The sequence below is a fragment of the Crotalus tigris genome, unplaced genomic scaffold (genome assembly GCF_016545835.1).
Source record: "Crotalus tigris isolate CLP2741 ecotype Arizona unplaced genomic scaffold, ASM1654583v1 scf7180000018825.4774228, whole genome shotgun sequence".
In the NCBI taxonomy this organism is placed as follows: Eukaryota; Metazoa; Chordata; class Lepidosauria; order Squamata; family Viperidae; genus Crotalus; species Crotalus tigris.
In genome coordinates this window covers 3,500,530-3,525,771 of record NW_024097215.1, presented here as the reverse complement: position 1 = coordinate 3,525,771, position 25,242 = coordinate 3,500,530, and the positions used below count along the sequence as shown (strand labels likewise).

The following is a 25,242-nucleotide window of genomic DNA, read 5'->3' as shown; positions in this document are numbered from 1 at the left end:
GTTGTGGGGACAAAGGCTGACCTTCAACGAAATGCCAGTGCGTCCTTTGTGTTACCACCCAGCCTCTCCTCCAAGATTTATGATCCTCAAGACAAGAGGCTGATTCTCAATGCTCTTGAGGAGCGAAATATAACCCAGAGGCTCAAGTTATAAAAACTGCAGACTGTTGCATCAGTAGGATTTGACCCCAGGCTTTTGGTCGTTGAGGGGCGATTGGGTTACCTGCCATGATCCCTCCATGCATTCAGATGTCAGGATGATAAAATCAAGACAGGAAATATTCAAACACCTGAGTGCCCCCAGGCACTCATAAAATTTTAAGCGGGCAACTTCAAACTATAATTTTTCCTACCCCAGTTTTGTGGAATAAGATGTCAAAACAACTTGCAATTAGTAAGGAATACCGCATTTTTAATGCTTTTTTTTTAAAAAAAGAGTGGGTGATAATAAAAGAAAAATATGATTGGTGTGAGCTTCATTACCACTGAACCTGAATAGCTTTTGTAGAATTCTCTTTGAATATTTCGTACTATTTTTCTCCCTGTTTTGTTATATCTAGAGGAAGGGCATACAATTGTGTCCCAGAGTCGAATGGACACCCCCAATGCATGAGCATGATGATAGAATAAGAAATTTGCTCTTGAGTCCTCACTCTAAATCTGAGAGAGACTATTATTAAATACGTTGGGAAGAAGGACATTTTTATGGTCGTGTTTAGAGACAACATGGCTGATCTATGGAATTGCCATCCTGGAAACAATGCCCCTTTTTGTCCAATGGGAAGCAGCCCTTTTTGATGGTGTCCTGGTCATCACAAAGGAGACTGAGAAGTTGTAAGTCCCACCCACCGCCTTTTTTTAAAAAAAATTTTCCAGACAACAAAACGGGAGAACCATTTGCAGTCATCCCATCCTGGGTCGGTGTTGAGGGACATACACCGATCCCACCGTCTTTCTGTATCTCTCTGTCCTTCCCTCCTTCTACTTCTCCCTCTCTCTCATGCACACACACATAGGACTGTGGGACTGGAAAAAGCAGAATTATTTTTGCCTGCAACGCAAGAGAGGATAAAATAAAGGTCCCTATTTTCACTTTACATAGGATTGAAAGAAGTGGGTTTAACTCCAAACAACTCCATCAGATTAGATTATGGTATGGTATTAACATCAATGGAAGAGAATATTTGTAGCTCATCGTTGAACTGTGGAATCTTTGGTGCTCTCCGAACTTGGTTGTTTATCTGCAGACATGTCATTGCCCAGCTAGGTGACATACGATGATTCTCATGCTGATAATTTGATCATGTTACCTTGTTGGTTAATGAAACGTCTACAAGAAAATGATTGAGTTCAGAGAGCATCAAGGACTCCACATTAACACCAAGCATGACCCAGTTAAACACAGTGTTTGAATAAGGATTGTATTTAATTCCATTTAAATTAAAATCAGATCAAATTTAGTTTATTATGATGAAACAGACAGTTTCTGACTGCAGCTCTTAGCTTAACCTAGAGACTGGAGAGAAAAATAAGATTTTTCCTTGATGTCCTTTGATATTATATTATATATTATATTATACAGTAGGCAAAGAATTGTCCTCTTTCTATGCTAATTAGAATTCCCATAATTTCTTTCCATTGGCCATGCTGATGGGGGCTATCGGGATGAGAACATACAACTAGTCCTACTTTGGCTGTAACAATAACTAAGTAATAGGAAAGCTTTTTTGGAGAGGATGCTTAAAGCAGGATGCTGTCACCCCAAGGGCCAAATCTCTGCTAATCACCTGGCTATGTTGGCAACACGCCTTCCGAAAGGGAATTGCAGTAGACTATTTCCGTATAGGATGAACTGATATCATGTTTCTTCAGATGCTCATTTCTTTGATTGGGCAGCCTTTTGATCCCTATTGTCACTTACATCATTGTTTCTGAAATGTAGTAATATCCCTTGTCTTTTCTTGCCTAGCATCAACCCCAACACAAGGGTTAGTTTTTAAGGAAACCGGTGTAAGAGATGAAAGCCATCCAGCTCTTCAGCACTAAACTTCCCATTTAAATTCTATCTGCACGTATTCCATTCTACCTCCCAACCAAACATTTCTCCTGTCCATCAATAACTATTAACAATCAGCAGGGTTTTCCCTCCCAGCCCTCTTTTCTTTCTATGGAAGTTGTCCAAGGGAAGATGGCTGAGGACATCCAGGAGGGAAGCAAGCCAGCCAGCCCACCGATTCTCTTAGGCTCATACATCTCTCCTGATTAGCATGTGGGTAACCTAGCAATCTATAACTTAATTAAGGAGAGGCTTGCAGAGCTTCGCATGAGAACGGCACACCTGAAAGTATTGTTGTTGTTGTTGTTGTTGTTGTTTTCAACAGCACCTAATGCCCTATAAATGCTTTACCAGTTCTGCAAGAGGGGCTAGGAACATTCTGTCTTCTTCCTTTTCTTCATAGAAGAGAGGGAAAGGAGGAGAGGTGATAAGGCAAGTGATTAGCATTTGTAAAACCTGACTGTCATTTGTCTTGCATTGAGAGCTGAGATGGGGGGGGGAGCTTTTCAAAAAGCCAGAAGTGCTCAGAAAGAGAGGAATTTACATCCGAGACATTATTCATGGTTGGGTGGTTGATTTAGCTGACTTGTTCCTTTTGTGGCCTCCCTCAGACTTCTTAAATGCCTTCTTCCATTGCAAATTGATATTCTTCGCATGCATGTATTGGGTGATATTTTTTTTTAAAAAAAGAGAAAATCTCAGGGCTCTCTTAAAAAAAACCTGTTCTCCTTTGTTTGGTGTCTTTTTTCTTCTTCTTCTTTAAATTGTCTTTGGCACCTCCCAGTGCTTTGAATCACCCTCTTTTCTTCCCTTGTAAAGGCTGTTCTTCTGAGTTACCCAAACTGTGAAGCTGGCTACTTTGGGAACTGCTGAGACCATTGATCCTTCTCCTTTAGGATTATCTGGAATGGGCAAAATGGAGAGAGGGATTAACCAGGACACATTCCCAGAATACTGAGTTTCCCATGGCAAAGGAGGTGGTCCTGGGTGGAGCCAAGGGCTCACAAAAAATGAAGTCCGGGCTGAATTTTCAGCATTTCTTGATAGAACTGGAAAAAGACTGTAGCCTGGATCGGACTATATTGAAACTATAGCTCTGGAAGAATTCTGCAATTGTCCCTCCAGCACATCTGGAGGACTTTGAGTGAATGTTTACACTGAGCAAATCCGTGTAGGTCGGCAATGACCCAGTGGTTGGATTTGATATAAGAGAGCTTTCAATGTTCCTAAACAAAAAAGGCTCCCTCTCTCCTTTATCCCCACCCCCACCCCACCCCTCAGGGCTTTTTACCTTGTTAGCCTTTAAATGCAAACATTGCTAAAGAGTTGCTGGTCTGACTGACCCAGGATATCATCTTTCTTCCATCTCTCTCTCTCTTTTTTTTTTTTTTGTCTATAGTCCCACCTCAGTTAGTGACCCGTCCACGGGACCAGATTGTGACCCAGGGCCGCACTGTGACCTTTCAGTGTGAGACCAAAGGAAATCCACCACCAGCTGTGTTCTGGCAGAAGGAAGGGAGTCAGGTAAGTTCACAGGCACATAGGTGTGAGAGAGTGGGCATCTAGCTTGTATTTTGACCCTCTTCTCACATCATGACGTGGTGGTGCAGTGTTTAGAATGCAGTACTGCAGGCTATTTCTGCTGATTGCCAGCTGCCAGCAGTTCGATTCTCACTGGCGCAAGGTTAACTCAGCCTTCCACCCTTCCGAGGTTGGTAAAATGAGGACCCAGATTGTTGGGGGCAATAGGCTGACTCTGTAAACCGCTTAGAGAGGACTGTAAAGCACTGTGAAGCGGTATATAAGTCTAAGTGCTATGGCTATATTCAACAGGATCATGGAGTGGGGGGGGAGAGAGTTGTGCAAGCTTCAAAATACAGCCAATTGACCCTACTTATTTTGGGAGAGTAAATTAGTTAACTAACTCTACTTCCAGGGCAGTGCAAACTTTCTGAAGATTAAATGTCCCTTGTAATACCTGTGATAAAGTTAAAATTTTAGAAAGGGTTTATGACAATGGGCCTCTGTAGACAATTGATTCCTGTAGTTTTTCAGTTTTAATCCCCCTGTGATTACACAGGGCGTACTAAAGGTTTGTCTAATCTTCTAACCTTTCTGTGGAGGTGCTAATCCTGAGTATAACTGGATGAAAAACAAAAAACAGGAAAATGGGATGGGAAATGACAATCTTGCAATTGTTCTTTTGGCAGCTGACAGACTGTACCCCCCACTTAGCCCCCCAGAACCTCCTGGTTATATGGCTTATTAGATTTATTCCTCACATTTCTCCCTGTGGCTCAAGTTAGCCATTGGTTCTCTCAGTTCACAGTTCCTGTATTGGGAAAATTAGACTAATAAATAACGACTCGCCTAAAGTTATCCAATGAACTTCCATGGCCACGGATAGACTTCCATACAGAACTAAGATGCAATGCAATGGGGAAAGTACTAGAGTCAGTTCTTGGTTTAATTTCATATTTTCCCCAATCTCATGCTGCCAACAGAGATGGAGTGTCATAGAGAGAAGAGAGGATGTTAAAGTGTTATGAATTCCTACAGGGTTGCAAACTGATCAGATTTTGTCTCTAATATCAGCCAGCTTCAATGCATGAGCGGTATCCCTGATGAAGACGGTCCTTGAGCAAAAAAATGATTTCTTGTCTTGACTCTAAAGTCAGCAGTATTTTCCCATTATGGGAAGTATTTTCCCATTAGTTGATGTTTGTATCTTTATGGAAATACAGACAATGAAGATGGTTTGTACATGACCTAAGGACGATAGAAGTGTTTTGTAGGCAGAAGTTTTGTAGCAGAAATATCTACTCTAGATTAAAGGATCTATGTGGTCTAGAATCCCAACTTTCACTAGTGTAAAATAGGGGAAGGTGGGGTGGTTTCAGCCAAAACCATTCACCTTCTGTACACCTTGAGCCTTATTCTGGGATGTCCTATAAAAAAAAGTTGTAGAAATCAGCCTTTACCTCAGGATTGGATTAGGCAGTACATTAAATCACACTTGTACTTACCATGTTTGGTTTGTCACAAATTACATTTGCAGTGGATGCTTGTAATTGTACTTGCTGTATTAAACATTGGGAATCGCAAACCCATGTCAGCAGACCATGTCGCAACCAGCTGTCTTCTAGTCTACAATCTTCTACATACTAATTTTTAAAAAGGATTTGAATGTCTTTCCATTTCTTTTGGCATCCAGATTGTTGACAATCTGGAGATGTAAATAGCACTGTCTTATGCAGGCGCGTGTTCTTGGAGAATTTGCTCACTGATTCACAGGTCATCAAGCTACGTACTTATATTAGAAAACAGGGCAAAATGATAATTCAGTTTTTTCAAAATATAGGCTATTTAGCCATAGATGCTTACAAAATGTCACAATAGCATTCTTTTCCATTTTGGTAAAAACGCGGTGTCGCAGTTCTCTTCATTCAGTGAGTTTTTACCTGCATTGATATCTCCCAGATTTTAGGTGAAAATAAATGACGGAGAGGATTTGAGAAAAAAATAGGCTTTATCATTCCGAGGATGCTGTTGTTTTTTCTATCAGGCTGCCCACAGGAGCCAAGATTTTGCCTTACAAGCTAAAGCTGTTTGTGTCATCCAGATGTATGGGATAAGACTCCTCTTGGGAGAGCCAGTCTCTTGGAACGAACAATTGGGGTTTCTAAGATGCCTTTAAATAGCACTGAGCTATTACTGTGTCAGTTACATGCATCCTAAGAGGATCGGTGATAGAAAGGAAGGGGGAAGAGGAAGCAAGGAGGCCTAATGCCATTGAGGAGGGGAGTGAATCATTTGCTCTAGAGCAGGGCTGTCAAACTCGCAACATCATGTGACGTGTTGCGACGTATCTCAACTTTTTTTTTTTGCTGTTGCTGGCAATGGGGTGGGCACGGTTTCGCCATGACGCATCCGGCCCGCAGGCCAGCAGTTTGACACCCCTGCTCTAGAGCAAGGGCCAAACTCCATTCAGTGAAACAGATGTCATATTCACAGAATCATAGCATTTTAGCATGTGGGGGATTTCTTTGGGGGAGGGGTCTTAGAGATCCTTTGGTGAGTTCAGAGTTAGAATCCCTGGCAGAAAACCGATCCCATGGACTCTTTTTTTTTCCTGCCCCATAGAGAGAATGGGTAGGCTTAGCTCTTCCCTAAGTTACGGGAGCAGACAAGGTTGGGAAGCCTTTTTTATTTATTTTATTTTATTTTATTTTATTATTTTATTTAGCGTACAATGAGAACGTGACAGGAAAGCAATAAACGTAGGCACACCATCCACGTAGTTTACAGGTAGTCCTCAACGTACGACCACAAACTGAGCTCCCCAAATTTCTGTGGTTCAAGTGAGACAGTTGTTAAGTGAGAGTTTCGTTCCCATTTTACAACTTTTCTTGCTGCAGTGGTTAGGTGAATCCCCGCAGTTTCGAAGTTAGTCACACGACCGTTACGCGAATCCAGCTTGGCTCGTCAGAAGGTCGCAAAAGGGGGGAGGTCACGTGATCCTGGGACACTGCAAGTTTCATAAATATGAGTCAGTTGCCAAGGAGTCGTATGGCCGTGGAGATGCTGCAACGGTCATAAGTCTGGAAAATGGTCATCCATCACTTTTTCCAGTGCCATTGTAACTTTGAACAGTCATTAAAACAAATTGTTCTAAGTCAGGGGACTCCCTGTATATACAAAAGCTTCTAATGGGGGTGACCTCATAACTGGATGCCCAATTCAGCTATCCAGGAGATCGCCTCTGATGTTGCTTTGTGAAGCTCTTCTAGGACAGGGGTAGGCAACCATGGTTCTTTTATGACTTGTGGACTTCAACTCCCAGAATCCCTGAGCCAGACATGCTGAGGAGAAAGGGAGAGTTTCCAAACTGAGCCCTGCTGGCTCAGGAATTCTGGGAGTTAAAGTCCACAAGTCATAAAAGAGCCAAGGCGACCTACCCCTGTTCTAGGGAACCAGAGAACACATGCCGTGGACCATCTTGTACAATATGTGTAATAGTTTTCATATCAGCACCACAATCACAACAAGGGGAAACTGTCTATCCCCACCAATACAGGGCAGAGGCACTTTTTTCCCTGTATCACATCTAATTCAGTTCAGTTTTGTTCAGACAATGCCAGGCCAGTCAAAACCAGGTAGTTTGGTAGAAGGATCATGAATGGAAGCCTCTGAAGGCAGGCCATTTGTCCGCAAAGTTGTCTAACTTGGCATGTTTAGGACTGTTTGCTCTGTGTAGGCAACAGTGTGAGTGGAGGAAACTAATAAAGGCTGTGTTGCATGCCTAAGCATTGTAGAACACTTCAGACATATTAGGGAGTCATGATTTCCTACCTCAGGAATGAGGCATAGTGAGTCTTAACCTCAAGAACTCTTGTTTCAGTCTTCATGTCTCCAAAGAACTTGTAAAACCTTTTCCTTCCAGTTTTAAACAACCTACACCTCCTTGTAGCCTCCATTCTCAAGAAAGGGTGATTTATTAAATGAAAGGCAGTGAGAACAAGTGAAGATCGCCCCATAATTCTAGACCTTGATTTGTTCTAAAACTACCTTTGAAAAGCAATACAGTTTCCTGTATGTCTATGTTTTATTCATAATTCTGGTCTACTCCGGAGAGGGGGAAATGTTGCTATAGGAATTCAATTTGCAGCAGCCTCAAATTCCCAAATAAGAACAGGTCTCAGACAGGGATGTCCACTGTCAAAAATCTGTTAAAATGCAATTGCTTCAGTACATCTTGAGATGGTCTTCTCATTTCTTGTGGGTCCCATAACAGTCTCAATAAAGGATGGATTAGCATAAAAAGGATGTGAAAAGAAAATTATATTGGAATTCTATAATAGCTCCCAGCCATTCCCCTCATAGGGCATTTTCCTCTTCTCCATTGCTACAGGTTCTTCTTTTTCCCAGCCAGTCCCCTCAAGCTACCGGCCGCTTTTCTGTAGCTCCAAGTGGCGAGATGACAATTGTGGATGTGCAGACCTCAGATTCAGGCTACTACATGTGCCAGGCCATTAGCGTGGCAGGAAGCATCCTTGCCAAAGCTCTCCTGGAAGTGGAAGATGGTAAGTGTTTAAGAGTATGAAGTTGTATTGCTTTCTTTTTGATCAAAAAGGAGGGACAATGTACGTATTGTTCCAATCCCAGAGAAGCTCCAGAAAAGGTCCTCATAACAGTAATAGAGAGATTGGGGAAGGCAGGCAATTCTTAGAAATTTCAATATACTCCCTTTTAAGGATAGAAAGGGCCATCTCAAAGAACCTGGGTTAGACAATTTCCCAAAGTCTCTTGCTAAGGTTCGGTGGCACTTCATGACCTTGTTCACACAATAAGCTCAACAGGCGATCAGGGTATTGTGTGAACATCCCAATTCAATTAATTCCAGCAACTAATCATGAAGGGAATAATTTTAGCGCATCCAGAGGTATTTGGGGCTAAAGTTATTTTCTCTGGTCAACCATATTTCACAAACTGTTTACTGGGCATCAATTTTCTCTTCCGGCTTGTAAAATAGGAACTGTAAGAGAAAGGGGGTGGAGTTAAAGAAGGATCAGCCTAGAATCCTTATGTAGCCACAAGCAGACTACTCCAACCTCCCTCCCTTGAATTCTGTGGACCCTTATCTAAGTCCAAGCAGGTACTAACCGTTAGTTGAGAAGATTTCTGTGCATAGGCTGTTCAGCAATAAATCAATTTAAGTAGACCTTCACGGGTGGATCTGGTCTTTCGCGCCAGACAGGAATGATGTCAAAACTGAAGCTGTGACAATGGGAATCCTGTCCCTGTCTCCTTTATACTCCCCCTTCATAAGAGTGGGTGGATAGAGAGGAAGGGCAGCCATTTTCTCTTGACTGCCCTTTGCAACAGCTGGCAGGAGTCAGAGAACAGCTGCTTTCCAACTAAGTGGCTTGCAATCAGACACTATTGGTGTACGGGGATAAGTCACTTACCCAGAGGAGCAGAAGATTTAGTCAGTCACATTTACCAGGCCACAAGCAAGGTTTGATCCCATTTCTTTTAACTTTCAGCAGGCAGGAAAAGAGTTGCTCCCTCCCACCTATCATCCTAAAAAGATTTGTGCATGTGTGTGTGTGTGTGAGAGAGAGAGAGAGAGAGAGATGGGGAGAGGTTTGCAAGAAGGGGCTGATGGCTAAACCACAAATATCATAGATACGTTGTAAATGATCCCCTCAAATGATAAATGAGAAACTGATGCCCTCCAGATGTTTTCAATTTATTTCCCACCACGGCAAAAGAGCATTGCATGTAATTTCAAGTCTGCCTAAAGAACTCCAGGTCAGGAAGAAGCTAGATGGTGGGCATTTTCTGTCCAGTGTGGGGGGGGGGAAAAAGCCAGCAGATCTTTCTCTGGTCTTGCAGCTTCTTCCTGGTGGCATTTCATTTTCACAGGCAGCCGGGAATTGTTAATGTTTTCTCCCCAAACCCCAGAAGGATTTTTCTTCCGCCTCCCTCCCTCGGCTTTCTGCAGTTAATTTTATATGGGGAGAGTTTCCTTGGCAATGTTCAGAGGCCAGGAAAAACAAGCTGGTCTGGATCAGAGAACCCCCCTCACTTTTATTGCTAGAAATAAAACTACCAGAAAGAAAGAAGAGGAGGGGGAGAAGAGAGATAAGAGCTGAATAGGCAGGTTTCTTTCTCTCACTGCTGTCTCTGAAAATTGCTGGGTATTTCTTTCTTTCTTCTCCCCCCCCCCCCAGAACTGCTCTCATAACCCTATTTCGGCTGCCCACCTTTCAAGCAGGTTGTACTTTGTCAAAGCAAAAGAAGTCACTAGTAAAACGTCAAATTACAAGTCCTCTTTAGTAGAGGAGGAAAAGAGGTACCTCCATAGCTATGTCTGCAAATAGCACCAAGGGTTCAGAAATAACCATCTAAATCAGTGTTTCTCACCTTTAATGATTTAGAGAGGTGTGGAATTCCCCAGCCAGCAGGATATTAAAAAAAAAAAGACATTGACACTCTAGAACAGTGTTTCTCAACCTTGACAATTTTAAGGCATGTGGACTTCAACTTCCAGAAGTCCACATGCCTTAAAATTGTCAAGGTTGAGAAACACTGCTCTAGAAGGAGTGCAGAGAAGAGCAACAAAGATGATTAGGAGACTGGAGGCTAAAACATATGAAGAATGGTTGCAGGAATTGGGTAGGTTTAGTCTAATGAAGGGAAGGACTAGTAGTATTCCAATAATTGAGGTGCTGACCCAAAAGAAGAGGGAGTCAGCCTATTCTCCAAAGCAACTTGAAGGTAGAACAAGGATCAATTTATAGAAAATATTCAAGGAGAGAACCATTTAACATTAAGGAGAAATTTCCTGACCGTGAAAACAATTAACCAGTGGAACAACCTGCCTCCAGAAGTTGTGGGTGCTCCATCACTGAAGGTTTTTAATAAGACATTGAACAGCCCTTTGTTTGAAATCGTATCGGATCTCCTGCTTGAGCAGGGGATTGGACTAGAAGACCTCCAAGATCCTTCCAACTGTTATTCTGTTAGCTTAAGATTACTAAGTGTCAGCTGAAAATGACCAGGAATATTTGTTGAGTTCAAAGCACGGAAGTGCTTATTATTGCTACCTATACACAAGAATCTAGTCAACTAACGGTCAAAGCTACATTGGTGCTAGATAAGGGTCAACAGAATTCACAGGGGGTAAGACTGGACTTGGGTCTCTTGTGACAATGTAATGACTCCAAACTGATGACACGTTTAACTCCGCCTTCCAGTTCAGCTTGCTCAACTCCTACAGTAAAGTTCAGAAACACTGGTCTAAATCATATGAAGGTTAGGAAGCTTCTGTCCGCATTCTGTCTAGTCTGCATTTCCAGCCATTGTCAATCTAGAGTATTCCAGAAACTCATAATGCTGTTTCTGGAACATCTGGATCTGGCTCTTGCAGGAGATGCTAGGCACTGTCATGGCCCAAAGACTCTGTTGCTCCAGCTGATACCCACTTTATCCATTCCAGCTGCAAACAGGCTTGGCTGAGTTTATTACCTTGCAGAATTAATGATCTGGAAATCAAAGGTTTTGCACTCACTTTCTTCCCTAGGGCTTCCCTCTCTATACCAATTCTTTATCCTGATTAGAAGCCTCCTCTGTTTTTCCCCTCTTTTTTAAAAAAAAAATTGCCAACACCTGACCCATTGGCGGAGGACAATGGGAAGAGATTAAGAAGGCAAAGGAGTTTTTAACCTGAAATCCTCCTTTTAGTTGCAGAATCACCAGCTGGGTTTCTAAGGCAACAGAAAGAGGCATATTCTTCCTAAACTGCTCTAGCACACTAGGCAGGAGAGGGGGCTCTTTTGTGTCACTTGTTAAAAAAAAATTACACAAAGCAATACTTTCTTTTTTTTAAAAAAGAGTTGAGTGCCCAGAATCTGCTAGGGAGGCATTAGCGAGTCAGCTGAGCCAAGCAGCTAACTGGCTCCTGTGCCCTTCTCTGTCCCTGGCATGTGGAGCGCAAGGTTTCAGAATCTGGGCTTGCTGATTGCACCCACACATGTCACCAAAGATGGTGACATGTGTGGGTGCAATGGCAGGGCAGCCGGGATGGGGTGGGGAGAGAGCCAATAATCAGATCCCTTCGTGCATCATGGGTGCAAGTCCCTCATGCTCAAGGCTTGGCAGGTGCAACAGATGTGTCTGTCCAAAGCCAGCTCCTTTGCCATGATTGATTTTTCAGGCCCCCTTCCTTCCTCCCCTGGTGCAAGCTTTCACCGCTGATTGTTACTGGGAAATTCAATTGTGTGTGAACTTTTCATCGCCCTTTGTCCGTTTGCTGCTTCCCAGTTGATGGAGAGTAATTAGGGCTGTAAATAATGGGCAGAGCAGGTAGCTCGCTACCTGCTGATGGAGTTTGGCCACTTCTTTGGCTGAGCCTCTGGGGAATAGTAAGAAAGCTGGGACGATAAGCTAACACGGATGCTTCTTTTTCCCTTGGAAAACCTGCTTCTAAGAAGGGCAGTAGATCAAGCAAGCTGTTTACGTACAGAAGCAGAGGTTGGTGATATTTTCAAGCTCCATGTATCATCATGCAGTGTTATATGATAGCTCTGGTTTCTCCCCCAAAATGGCTAAACTCTGACAAGAGCCAGTTTGGTCTAGTGCAGGGGTAGGCAACCTTGGCTCTTTTATGACTTGTGGACTTCAACTTTGGCTCAGGAATTCTGGGAGTTGAAGTCCACGAGTCATAAAAGAGCCAAGGTTGCCTACCCCTGGTCTAGTGGTTAAGACATCAGGATAGAAAGTAGGAGTCTGTGAGTTCTAGTCCTGCCTTAGGCATGAAAGACAGCTGGGTGACTTTGAGCCAATCACCAGGAGACAGTGAGTTCTATTCCCATCTTAGGCATGAAAGAGAGCTGGGTAACTTTGGGCTGATCACCAGGAGGCACTGAGTTCTAGTCCTGCCTTAGGCATGAAAGCCAGATGGGTGACTTTGAGCCAATCAATTCTCTCTCAGCTGTACTCACCTCAGAGGGTTGTTGTGGGGAAAATAGGAGGGTATGTTTGCCATTTTGAGTTTTTTGCAAAAATAATAAAGGCAAGAATCAAATAAATAATGAAATGCTTGCCAGAATTTGCATGATTAAAACCATCTTCCTCAAGATGTTGTGTGAGAATGTCATAATCACCCAATACTCTACAATCTTGGAAGATTTCAACTTTTCAATTATTTTTGAGAAAAAAGCTGTGGGGAATTTTAAGATACAGTGAACAACCTGACACCAGGGCAGATCTTGTTGTTGTACTTCAGTCAACATTAAGACTTCAGATGTATAAATATTTACTCATCTTTGCAATTTAGGAAATCACCAGTGTGTGGGGGGGGGAACCTGCTTAATCTAGTCTTTTCATGTTTTCTTTAGTGGCAGAGAATCAAAGCTGAGCCTACCTCTTAATTGTGAGCATTAATCACAATGACAGCAGAGTATAAGGACTGCCACATCAAAAGAGGGCATTTGCTTTTGAACTTTCCCCTTCACAAAATTACTTTCCAGCCCACAGTGGAATGAAAGTGGGCCTGAATGAGAATCACTTTATCTGTCCAGGAAATGTTTGGCTTAGATCCAAAGGCGGATAATAATCCAGTTTCATGCAGTTTGTAAGCCACCTTAGCGATCCTTTAGGGAGCAATAGATGACTTTTAAGGACAGAGGATAAATAATTATGATAAGATTTGGGTTTGCGGGCTGTCAGCTGATCTGAAAACGCTAAGCGTTTCCTGTCTAGTTGATCCATTAAAAAAAAACAGAGCTTCCTATAAAGGCCAATACACATTTTTCAAATCACCCTGGAAAATATTAGCAAAATTAAAAAAAGCCATTCTCTGCTGTTTATGAAATGCTTCTGGAACGCTGCTTCTAAAACTTTAGTGCATCCAATGTAATAGCATTTATTTTTCTACTACTTTTTAGGTAGACATAGTGCCTTTTATAAAGGGAAACCTAAAGCAAGGAATTCAAAGAGCGTTAACCCAACACCACACAAAACTCTGTGCTAGCCCGATTCCTAGAAGAGCGAGGAGAGAACAGATTGTCCCCTGTTTTTCCAGAATTTCCCATTAGCATTAGGATAAAGAAGGACACCATCAGCGTACTAAAGAGCATTATCAGCAGATTGGGAGAAGCCCAAAGCCTGGCAGTTTAAAGGGGGGGGGGATCTGAGACAAAATTGGGGAGGGGGAATCCTTAAAGTATCTGAGTAGGAGCTGAATGTGCTCAGTGGCCATGGAAAACATGCTTGAGGGGGCGGGAATGAAAAGTCAGGAAGGGTTGATATGGAATATTGTACTGTGGAGGAGTGGATGGGTGGATAAAAGTCTGAATGTGGTCATTCCACATGGCTGCCTTTTATTTCTGATCCCAATGCATTTTGCTCCTCCAGTCTGGCTCTCTTTAGAAAAACCCCGTCCCTACCCTTTACTCCCAGCAAATGTTTGTGTCTGACTGAAAGAAGTCGGATAATATTTCAGCTTCGATTAATGGCTGTTTCTCTGAGGACAGAGGTGCTCTTTTAATCCTTCAAGTTCTGGCTAGTAACCCCTTCCTGCCCACCTACAGTGCTCCTTCCCTTCTCCTCCCTCTGCTCATGTGCTTCAGTTTTGCCTGTGTTCAATAAGGTTGTTATTTAGTGTCATTGCTCATACTGTCAGAGCAAGCTCCCTTCAGTGCGAGGACGGATCAATCAGATTGATCCACCATAAAACTGGCACCGACATCAAGTGCTTGGAAAAGAACGAAACACTTCTCAACTTAAGGTGTGGGTTGCTTATTTGGTTAGCCCGGCTGCTGGCTTTTTTCCAGCTCATAAGAAGTTCTTTTGCTTCTAAGTATGTATTTGATGAAACGGATTGGAACCATATTGGTTGGATATATGCGGAAGAGGCCTTCATCCAGCAGTGGATAGGCAATGGCTAGTGATGATTTGATAAAATAGTGCTGGATCAGTTCTCCCACGGACACTGATTCAGCGGTGATGACCTCTGTCAGCGGTTGGGTTAATACCTCAGACTAACCATTGCATATTGAGCAAACCGTAGTTGAGATGCTCATACATCATCCTGAGCTATAAACCATGGTTTATGATCCACAGTAATGTAAAAATGTTACATGAAACTAAAATCAAAGAACACGAGTTTTCTTTCCTATATATCTCTCACACAGGTCTTGGAAATTAGAGTACTGTATGTAGCTCTAAACATCTCATCTTTTTCAATGTCTGTGCAGATGTTAGGCAAATACTTCTAACGTAAGCAATGCATTGAGCAAAATTATTTAACAGCAGTCAGACTGATTTCTTATTATTAGATCTCAGCCGAATGTTTTGTATCGCTGGCTGATTACATATTTCTTTTGCCATGTTCAATAGGAGGCAAACTCAAGAGTGCTTGCAAGGAGGGGTGGAGGAAATGAAAATTATGTATTTCTGCAATGTTAATTCTTGGTCCTATCCTCTGCCCAAGAAATAGTTTAATGTGTTTTCTTCCTCTACAACAAACAATTTCTGTGTAAAAAGAAATAATGGCTCCATTTCAATGAGTGGGAGACAAAAAAAAGAAAGAAAGGAAGGCCTTTCATTGCATTCATAGGAGTTCAGTCTACTCACAGCATTTCTATTATTGTCTCCCCTTCTCTGCATCTTTATATCCCACAGACATGATTCACACATGCAGATTTAACATTTTGTGCTAACAGCATGTGTGAAGGAGACATTATGAATCTTCCATCACTGCGAGGGTGTGTGGTGCCTCACTCCCACCGGTGGGTCCTCAATCCCTGGCAGTCTTGAACAAGGGCTGTGGCCAAGTTTGTGCTTGAACAGAACACTTAGCTATCTGTGCAGAAGTCAAGAAGGCAGTTAGCTCTTGTTTCATTGTTGGCATGGGAGACGAGCCATCAGCCCATCTGATGGCCACAGCTTGTTTCGAAGACTCAAAATATCTTACGTGTTTCATACAGTTCTGTCTTCTAAGAGGAGGAAATGGGTGGCTAGAAAACATCAAAGGAAAAAGCATAGGTAACTCTCACTGCTGCTTAAAACTCTACCAGATGATAGGGCTAGTCTTGCTATTGTTCATTCCTCCCCTGGACCCCCACTGCTTTAAATTACCCACAATACTCCTGATGTCACTCAGAGACATTTTGAAAAGGGAAGAACTCAATATCCCATGAAACATTTCCATAATGTACTGCCAAGAATGAGAAGCCACTGACTTGGAGATCACCCACCAGAAGCTACATTGCTATCACCTTAGATCAGAAGTGCTTTTGACCCCATGTCCAGAATAAGGTGGATGTGGAGAGGCAAATAGGATGAGGTAGAAAGTCCACTGTCCAGCAAGAGGTAAATGGAAATTGAATCTTCTACCCTACAGAGCCATGTCTAGTCCTTTACCTAGAGCAGGCAAGAGAAAAGGTATGAGAATTAAGAATTTGAACAGCGATTGCAGTATAAATACACCTCATATTCAATGCACAGCAATTGTGGAATCCTTTCCTAATGGGTTGGTAGCTTTTCTACAATAAATATTATTTCGGCACGTTGGGACCCTTGTGTGCCTGCTTCAATTGCTTCCAGCCTGCCAGCCATGCACAGTGGCTCTATGATTCCTCCAGTTATTTCCTGTTTGGAAGAAATTTCTGTGTCTTCACTCTATTTGGGAAGAGGGTGATAATATAATGAGTTACAAGAAAAAGGCTTCTGCTTTTCGTTAGAAACTCTTCTTGCTCTCTGAGATCAGGCAGGTGATGGGTTACATGGAAGGTGTGCATTGACACTTCCATTGCTTTTTGTGGTTCTCCAGCAGTACAACTCCAGGTAATCAATTAGTGCCTTGCCCTTAATTGACTGCTTAATTACATGTTACTAAACAAGCTGGTGGATTTGAATTTCATCACCTGTAGCTCAGATGCTGGCAAGGATCTGTCAAGAAGGCTTTCAACATGCAGGAAAGATCAGTTCCCCCATTCGCTCCACTTAGAAAACTCACTTGAGACATGAATATCAATTGAGAAACAAGTGTATTTGTAAGAATCTCCGTGTCTAATAATGTGCTGTCTTGGTTTTGTCTTGCATGAAGTAACAACTGATCGCATTCCACCGATTATTCGCCGGGGTCCCGTGAATCAAACCCTTGCCATAGACTCTACAGCGCTGCTCCAGTGTCACGTAACTGGGAACCCTCTCCCCAGCATCCAGTGGCTGAAAGATGGACAGAGGATCATGGGCAGCGATCCAAGAATGAGCCTGTTGGACAATGGAACGCTACAGATTACAAATCTGCAGGTATGATATCCTTCCCTCTTAGGTAATCTGTGCAATGTTCCTCCTCCTCCCATGCAGCAGATCCACCAGAACGTTCTTTGGGTTTCCCCACAGTTTCCCAGCTAGGCACATAAAATGACTGACGGAAGGACCATGCTGTGCTTGTTGTATTTTTCTTTCTTATCCCAGGGGTGTTTGACTTCAGAAGATTCAGCTTTGCACAGTAGCAATAAATAAGGGAGAACATTCAACTTTTCCAAGTGCTTTTAACTGGGCTTCAGATAGGTAGAGATGTTCTGATGAAGGCAGTGGTGGGATTCAAATATGCGAACAATGAGTTCTCTGTGTGGATGCTGCTTCTGGAAGTCCATTCTGGGCCTGGGCAACAAAACTGGCTGAATCCCACCACTGGATGAAGGTATAGGATAACAGCCTATTTGTTTTTTGCAAGGAGATAAAATTGTCAGGGTAAAATCTGTCTCTTTCAGTTATGTACAAGGACATTTCACAAATACTATATAGTTGCTTGCTCTTTCTTTTGAAAACCATGGCTACAAGCATCTTTTTTTCTCTCTCTCTCTCTTGATAATTTCCATGTGTAAATGTAGAACAAACGGTATTATCGCTTTTACATGGTTACGAGGGCAAAAGGAAATTGTGTAAGGAAGAATTTTAGATGCTGCAACATTTCTTCAAAAACTAAGATTTAGTGTCTGTAACTTGAATTTCTTCATTCCCCTTGGGGTCCACCAGCTCCTTCCAGCCCTTATTTCAAATCTGCCTTCAGACCAATCCTTTCCCAATTCTTCAGCCAAATGCTTCCTCCAGAGCATTTCTGCTCTTCACCTCTGCTCCCCTTTCCCTTGGTACCTACAACAGCAGCAACATATTTTATTAAGGCCATTGGCCAATCCTTCAATTCAACAAAACCCTCAATAAAATCAGATAATACAATCTGTAGAATTACAACAACTCTTCATAACAATATAAAAAATACTTTGCAACTGTTCTGTTTGAGCTCATGTCTACAAGGCATTGGGCAACATAAAATAAATTTCTTCCTGAGAGCCTCAGAACTAGTTGACTTATAAGTTGCTTCCAGATATCCCAATAGACATTGCAGTGTAGAAGAACCCCTGTCATGATTTCCAAGGCACCAGAATCATGGGTCAAATTCTACTAGACAATGCCCAACCTGTTTCCTTCTTTCTCCCCTCAGCTCCCCCTTCTTCTGCCTTTCCTTATACTTACTTCCATTTGATCTTTCAGAAGTTTATCTCACCGTAGTGGACTATGTGTCAGGATTCATTCATTATGCCGTCATAATTTGCTTTACCATGACTGGCAGGATAAACCAGGATTGACTGGAAAACTCATTAATGGCAATAGCACTTAGAATTATATACTGCCTCATAGTGCTTTATAGCATGCTCTAGGCCAGGGGTGTCAAACTGCTGGCCAGCGGGCCGGATGCATCATGCTGAAACCTCACCTACCCCACTGCCGGCAATGGAAAAAAAGTCATGATATGTCACAACACGTCATGTGACATTGCAAGTTTGATACCCCTGCTCTAGGCAGTTTACAATGTCAGCATATTGCCTCCCCCCAACAGTTTGAGTCCTCATTTTACTGACCTCAGAAGGACAGAAGACTGAGTCAACTTTGAGCCCTATTAGGATCGAACTCCAGGCTGTGGGCAGAGTTTGCCTGCAATACTGCATTCTAACCACTGCGGCAGCACAGCTCTGAATGCCAGATGCCTATTCTGGTTCCTCCAACGTGCTACACCAAATTCAAACCGAGTAAGGTGCAGCTTAGGAATCATGTAGCCCAACTGCCATAAGGATATTCTTGGTAGATTTCCCACTGGTTTCAACCCATTATCCTCCCAGTGAACCATTGGACATAACCATTTTTATGCAATCAAATCAACATGAGATTATGCTCTTCCCCTGCTTTCCAGCCAGTTCTAGTATTTTGGAATTTTGTGAAGCCTCTGTTCTTCCTCCCAGATCATGACTTCTTATATCTGGGAAATTTCAATCTCTCTAGTGAACAAGCAGCCAGCTAGTAATTGAATGCTACAACCTAGCTAGGGATTAAATTGCTTGCTTTCATAACTGTGCTAAATAGCTCAGTAATGAAATTACTCAGTAAAAGGGAGACTGTAATTGCATGGTTCAGAAGTTGAAAAAGAATTCTTAAATACTCCTGAAAGCTAACAGGGAGAATAGGCCCATAAGCTACTGTGTACTTATTAAGAAATTAATGTTGTTAACAGGCAATAAGCAATTCCTTTGTTTTACTGGCTAAAAAACAGCTGAATGCAATTTTCTTATCCTTAACAAAGTAAATATCAGTAAACAAAGAACAAAGCCTGCCAAATCAACCCCTTTGCAGTGCAGCTGAATCTGAAAGCCATTTTGTGGCGAAGGCCATTGTGAGCAAAGTTATAACATAACTTTCTGCCAAGAACTCAGTTGCAATTAACTCTTTTTAACCAGGGTTCTCCAGCCAGAGGTATTTACTGTCCAGTTACTTTAATCTTTTCAGAAAACCATAATTGTCTCAGTGCAATGATAGAATCAAGCCAATTATACTACTGTTTTGTGGTTTGTGTTCAAAGCTGAATTTCTAAACTAGGAATATCTCAGTTCAGAGAGGGATGTTATTTTGCTTCCTGGAATGATATTTGGGGATGTGACTTTTTTTAAAAAAAAACAAACAAACAACAAAATACATTCTTAAAAACATTCCTAGAGATTTAATTTGCCTATTTTAAGTGTTAAAGAAAAATCACATTGGAGAAAACTATACTTTGGTTGCTGAATTCTAGTAATAATATACTTAAAGAGCTTTGCAAGCTTCAACAAAATCCCCTATATCCATGGGCCTTGATCACCCCCATCCTAGATGTTAACTGGATTTTTAATATATAATGCAGTTTATAAAGCCATGTTTTATGGCTTCCTATGCTGACTGAAGCAAGCTATTCTGTTTCTTTCCAGCTATGTTTTAATGCAACACATGAATCCAGCTTCCGTGACACTTTAGGCCCAATCAGCAGAAAATCACAAGGGCCGCAATGAAATAATCAATGTTTGAACTTGGCTCTACCTAGTATAGCAGGGCTGACATTCTGGATTCTAGATGTAATAATTTTGCAAAGAGGAATTCGATCTGTTTCTTGTTTACTTTTGACCCTGAAGTCTCATTAGACAGTTTTGATTGTGGGTCTTATGCTTTTTGGGTAGGGACTCAGTTTTGATTGCCTTGTTGAATCAAGTATTGGCTAAAACAGGAGTCTTCAAACCTGACCCTTTTATGACTTGTGAAGTTCAACTCCCAGAATTCCTCAGCCAGCATGCCTGGCTGAGGAATTCTGGGAGTTGAAGTCCACAAGTCATGAAAGGGCCAACTTTGAAGACCCCTGGGCTAAAATAAACTTCCTTTGATAGTTCTTTCACCCAGTAGTCCTAACTGATAAAAGGCACTTCTTGGAAGAAAAACATAATCTTGGAACTGAATTATTGTGGCCTATTAACCCAAATGCTGAGGATGTCAGGACCTTGGAGAGCCATTCCGGAAATTAAACAATGAGCCCCAGACCTGGAAAAAGATAGAAGCAAAGCCTCTTATTAATAGTTACCACTGTGGTGGACCTTTCTTCTAATTAGTCTTTGTTATATATTTTTCCTGTCAGGTGCAAAAAACCATGTTCATTAACCGGTGTCAACACCCTGTCATCTATATATACCTTCACCGACATGGTGCCCAATGTGGTGTTGGAAATGTTAGTTGCTAAATCTTGTAGATAAGAGTTCTAATACATGTGGAAAGCTGCGATAAAGGCAGAGCTCTCGGGATGCTTCTGTAGGAGTGCCTTCCAGTTGAAAAGCATCTTAACAGTTGACAAGACAAATGTTTGTGTCTTGCTTGTTTACCTCTTTTCAGAAATTAACTTTTTCCCCAGTGAAGCATATTTTGATGCATTACAATCACACGTGGTTAACAGTTTCAATTTCTCACTGATTCAGTGAGTCCAAAGTCTCTCAGCACTTTCACATAATCACCCCCTGTATAAGTTAATTTATGAATATTTACAATAAAGCAGAAGAAGGGGGTGGGTGAGTGTGTGTTTTGTAGATGCCAAGAGATGCTCATTCCGTTGGGAGATGGGGGAGACTATAAACCATACAGCTGTTATAAATGCGTTGCAATGGATATAATGCATCAACATAATTTGATAGCATAGAACAGATTGATAGTTGGGCAGAAAAATCATTCTGTGCATAAAGGCAAGCGTGGGGACCACAAAGCATTTTGCTTTCATGCTGCTCCAATGGCCCTCTAGAGCCAGATCCCACATATCAAGAAGATACATCCAGGATGTTCATTCAGTTAGGAAAACCAACAAAGACTTTTGCTGCATTTTGAAAAGGAATACACTTCTTATGGCACAAGGACCTGTCAGTTTCACCCACCTAATATCCCTGGCTCCAGCCAGCCCATAAACACGTACTGAACCAGTTAGATTTGGTTCAAGCCATTTGTTATGTGTTTCACTCCATTCTTCGTTAAGTAGAAGTAGCTTTCCAAAGCTAAAGGTTGAGGCAATTTCCATCAGTTGCAGTTGCTACCAGTTTTAAAAGTCCAGCCATGATGGCTCTTCCCTGTCCCACTTTGGCATCGGCTCCACCCATCATGCAAATGTTGCCACTTAGAGATGCACAAATACCACGCCCAACAATAGCAGCAACAAAGATTTCGATTCTTCTTTAGCCAGTGATTCCAGAAATTGAACCTGCAACCTTCTGCTTGTACAGCAAGGATTCTGCCAGTGAGCTGAGGCTCTGAGCACCTGGTTTTCCCGTGGCATAATTTGAATCTTGAATTGAGGCAGATGTAATGTAAAAGCCCCCAGACAAGGGGACAATCCCTCCTACCCTACAAGATCTTAGGTAAAAAAAAATTTAGACCTCAAAGCATTACACATTGCATTTCTTTGTAACGATTCCAAACTGGGTGAGTCCAAGCTGCTTTTTCATGCACTGGAGTCAAATACAGTGACAGGGTAATGTGAAAGTTATTCATGAATTACTTATCAAAACACAGACCAAATGCTAAACATTTGTTTAAAAATTAATGCCAGGCAGGCACCAGGGAGTGAAATATTTCACGTTAGTTTTGTGCTTTCATTGTGTCAGTCAGGAGGTTAATACATCAACTGGGTCCCAGAGCACCTAATAGCATTGTTTGATAGCAATTGTGGCGCTTTGCCCAGGAAAAAATTAGAACTGTCAGGTGGATTGGAAGGCTAACATGAATTAGTGCCCCCCCCCCCCAGGATGAGTTGTCTTCATCAGGCCCTTCTGATACATGGAGGAAAGCAAGTCAGGGGTCCTCAAGACACAAGAGCCCACTAGGTGAAGACATGAAAGCAACCCGTTTCTTTCCTTTACTAGTTGCTCACAAACTCTAGTTCTTGGCTTTTGCTCATTGTAAGATTGGGAGGGACCATAGCTTGGTGGTAAATATATATGCTTTATACAGATAATCCTTGACTTACAACCATACTGAGCCCAAAATTTCTGTTGCTAAGCTACTGTACATACAGGGAGCAAACCTCACACTCACTGGCACTAATAATAATAATAATAAAGTTGGAAGGGATCTTGGAGGTCACCTAATCCAACCCTCTGCTCAGGCAGGAAACCCTATACCATTTCGGACAAATGGCTATCCAGTCTCTTCTTAAAAACTTCCAGTGTTGGAGCATTCACCGCTTCTGGAGGCAGGTTGTTCCACTGGTTAATTGTTCTAACTGTCAGGAAGTTTCTCCTTAGTTCTAGGTTGTTATGTGAGTTTTGCTCCAGTTTACGACCTTTCTTCGCCACCTTTGTTAAGTGAATCACTGCAATTGTTGAGTTAGCAACCCGGTTGTCAAATGAATCCGGATTCCCCACTGACTTTGCTTGTCAGAATGTCATAAAAGGGGATCACGTGACTCCAGGGCAGGGCAATCATCATAAATATGAATCATATTTATGCAGATCACGTGACCCAGGGGGATGCCTCAAAGGTAGCAAGTGTGAATAATGGTGATGACTCCCTTTTTTTCAGTGCTGTTGTAATCTCAAACAGTCACTAAATCAGGGATGTCAAACTCAATTTCATTGAGGGCCACAGCATCAGCATTGCGGTTGCCCTCAGGGGGCTGGGTGGGTGTGGACAGGGTGGGTGCAGCCTACTGGGTCGGTGTGGCCAGCTCTACATCGTTCGCGTCAAGGGTGCCTGTGGGGGCCTGGGCAGGAGTGGGATAGATCTGAGGGTCTCTGGCAGAAGGGGGTGGGACCGGGGCAAGTGCCAAGGCATGGTCCACTGGAGGAGCCTCACCGTTCCTCTCAGGCCATGCGGGGGGGGGGAGGGCTTATGGAGCTAAAACTGAATGTGTTTCAGCATAGATAGCCACCACAAAATTGTACATTGGCTCCTGGCCGGCCAGCCTGGGCCAGGGCCAAGGCAGCGGGGGCCGTTCCCTCACTGTTTCCAGAATGGTTTCACGGGCCACATGAAACCACTTCGCGGGCTGCATCCGGCCCCCCCCAGGCCTTGTGTTTGACATGTCTGCACTAAATGAACTGTTGTAAGTTGTACCCAGAAGATTCCAGCTTCTGACTCTGAAGCTCCAATTATGAAGGTCAAGTATCAGAGATATGGAAAGAGGTCCTGCAGAATGCTGCCAGTTAGAGCGAGCCTAGCTGGAGCAGGAGTTTCATTTAGTATCAGGCAGGGCCCTTTGTTGTGTTTGCGTTCTGTCAGTTTGGGCAACGGCAATCTGAACATCATCCAAAAGTACCAGGTTGATGAAGGCGGTCTCAGTATCAGCCAAGGTTCAGGTGAGAAGTCCAACCTCTTATTGTAGAAATGACTCTTCTGCTTTTCCTGAGCTTTTGTGAAAGTTAAGCTTCTTTCTTCTCTCTCCATCTGTCACTTTATTTTTTTTTTTTTTCATTTATGGGTTCTGTCAACTGTTCCGCTGTGATTTTATTTTGACTTAAGTTTTTAATTTAATACTGAACCATTGTTGTTGTTGTCATTCTTATATGTTAGCTCCTCCAGCTGTACTCATACCTGAAGGAGCTGACATTTTAAATAGAAATAGTCTGGTAAGAGAGCTAAGAATTACCGTGTCGTGGCAGAGCGATGGAGGGGATAACATGAAAGCTAACAGGCAGGTGATGAATGGAAGAACTTCCATGTTGCCTATTGATAGAATGAGGCCAAAATAATAGTTGTCCAATGGTTGGCAGTTCCACAGAGAGCAGTCAAAAGCTGCAAGATGGCAGTTGCAGTGTCACAACTGAAAAACCTGCACCCTTGTATGTACCAAAGGGTTTGGACTTCAGTCATGGCAACACATCTTTCCATCTTGCAGATTTTGGCACATAAACGCAGATTCTCCTAATCTGCCTTTCAGATTATTAAGAGCCGTGGTGGCGCAGTGGTTAGAATGCAGCATTGCAGGCTAACTCACTGCCCACAGCCAGGCGTTCGATCCTGAACGGTTCAAGGTTGACTCAGGCTTCCATCCTTCCGAGGTTGGTAAGACAAGGACCCAGATTGTTGGGGGCAATTTGATGACTCTGTAACTTGCTTAGAGAGAGCTGTAAAGCACCGTGAAGCTGTATATAAGTCTGCTATTCCTGTTGGTATATGAGCATTTGAATGTGAAAATTCCAATGTGGATCGATGTGCCTGGGGAACAGTGAGTCCTCCCCATTCTGTGTAAAAGTAGGGTGCAGGAATCCTTTGGGGAGATGTTTGCCCCTCTGCCAGCATATTTTTATGACACCCCATGACAGTGGTGGCGAACCTATGGCACAGGTGGCAGAGGCGGCACTCAGAGCCCTCTCTGTGGGCACGCACGCCATTGCCCCAGTCCTAGGCCTTCAGCTGGGTTTTATAAAAACATTTTGCTTTAGGCCTCTGTCGCCATGTGCAAAAAAAAAAAAAGGTTCAGTCAATTTCAACTTCTCGCGGGAAAAAAAGATCTTGCAAAGTTGGAATTGATTGATTGAACTTTTTAGTCCCACCCAGTCTTCCGTTACCACCGCAGCCATGCCCACCCAATGGGCTACACCCAGCCAATGGGCCATGCCCACCCAATGGGCCACACCCAGCCAATGGGCCACACCCAGCCAATGGGCCACCCGGCACCCACCCGGCACTTGACGATGCATAAGTAGGTTTTGGGTTGCAGTTTGGGCACTTGGTCTCTAAAAGGTTCACCATCACTGCCCCATGACATTGTATTCTTATGTGTGCTTCACAACTCCATTTCAGAGAGCAAAAGCTTCATGCAGAAAGGAACAGGGAGAT

The 25,242-nt window shown here is 42.8% G+C and overlaps 1 protein-coding gene across 4 annotated transcripts in view; it reads left to right on the top strand.

The window, feature by feature from the left end:
* Positions 1-25,242, top strand: part of ROBO3 (roundabout guidance receptor 3) — a 228,409-nt gene that overhangs the window by 176,304 nt on the left and 26,863 nt on the right. For all 4 annotated transcript variants that reach the window (XM_039356471.1, XM_039356472.1, XM_039356470.1 and 1 more), the window contains 3 exons: positions 3,455-3,579; positions 7,967-8,138; positions 16,673-16,878. In XM_039356471.1, the coding sequence (XP_039212405.1) occupies positions 3,455-3,579; positions 7,967-8,138; positions 16,673-16,878 (503 nt within the window). The remainder of the gene's footprint in view (positions 1-3,454; positions 3,580-7,966; positions 8,139-16,672; positions 16,879-25,242) is intronic.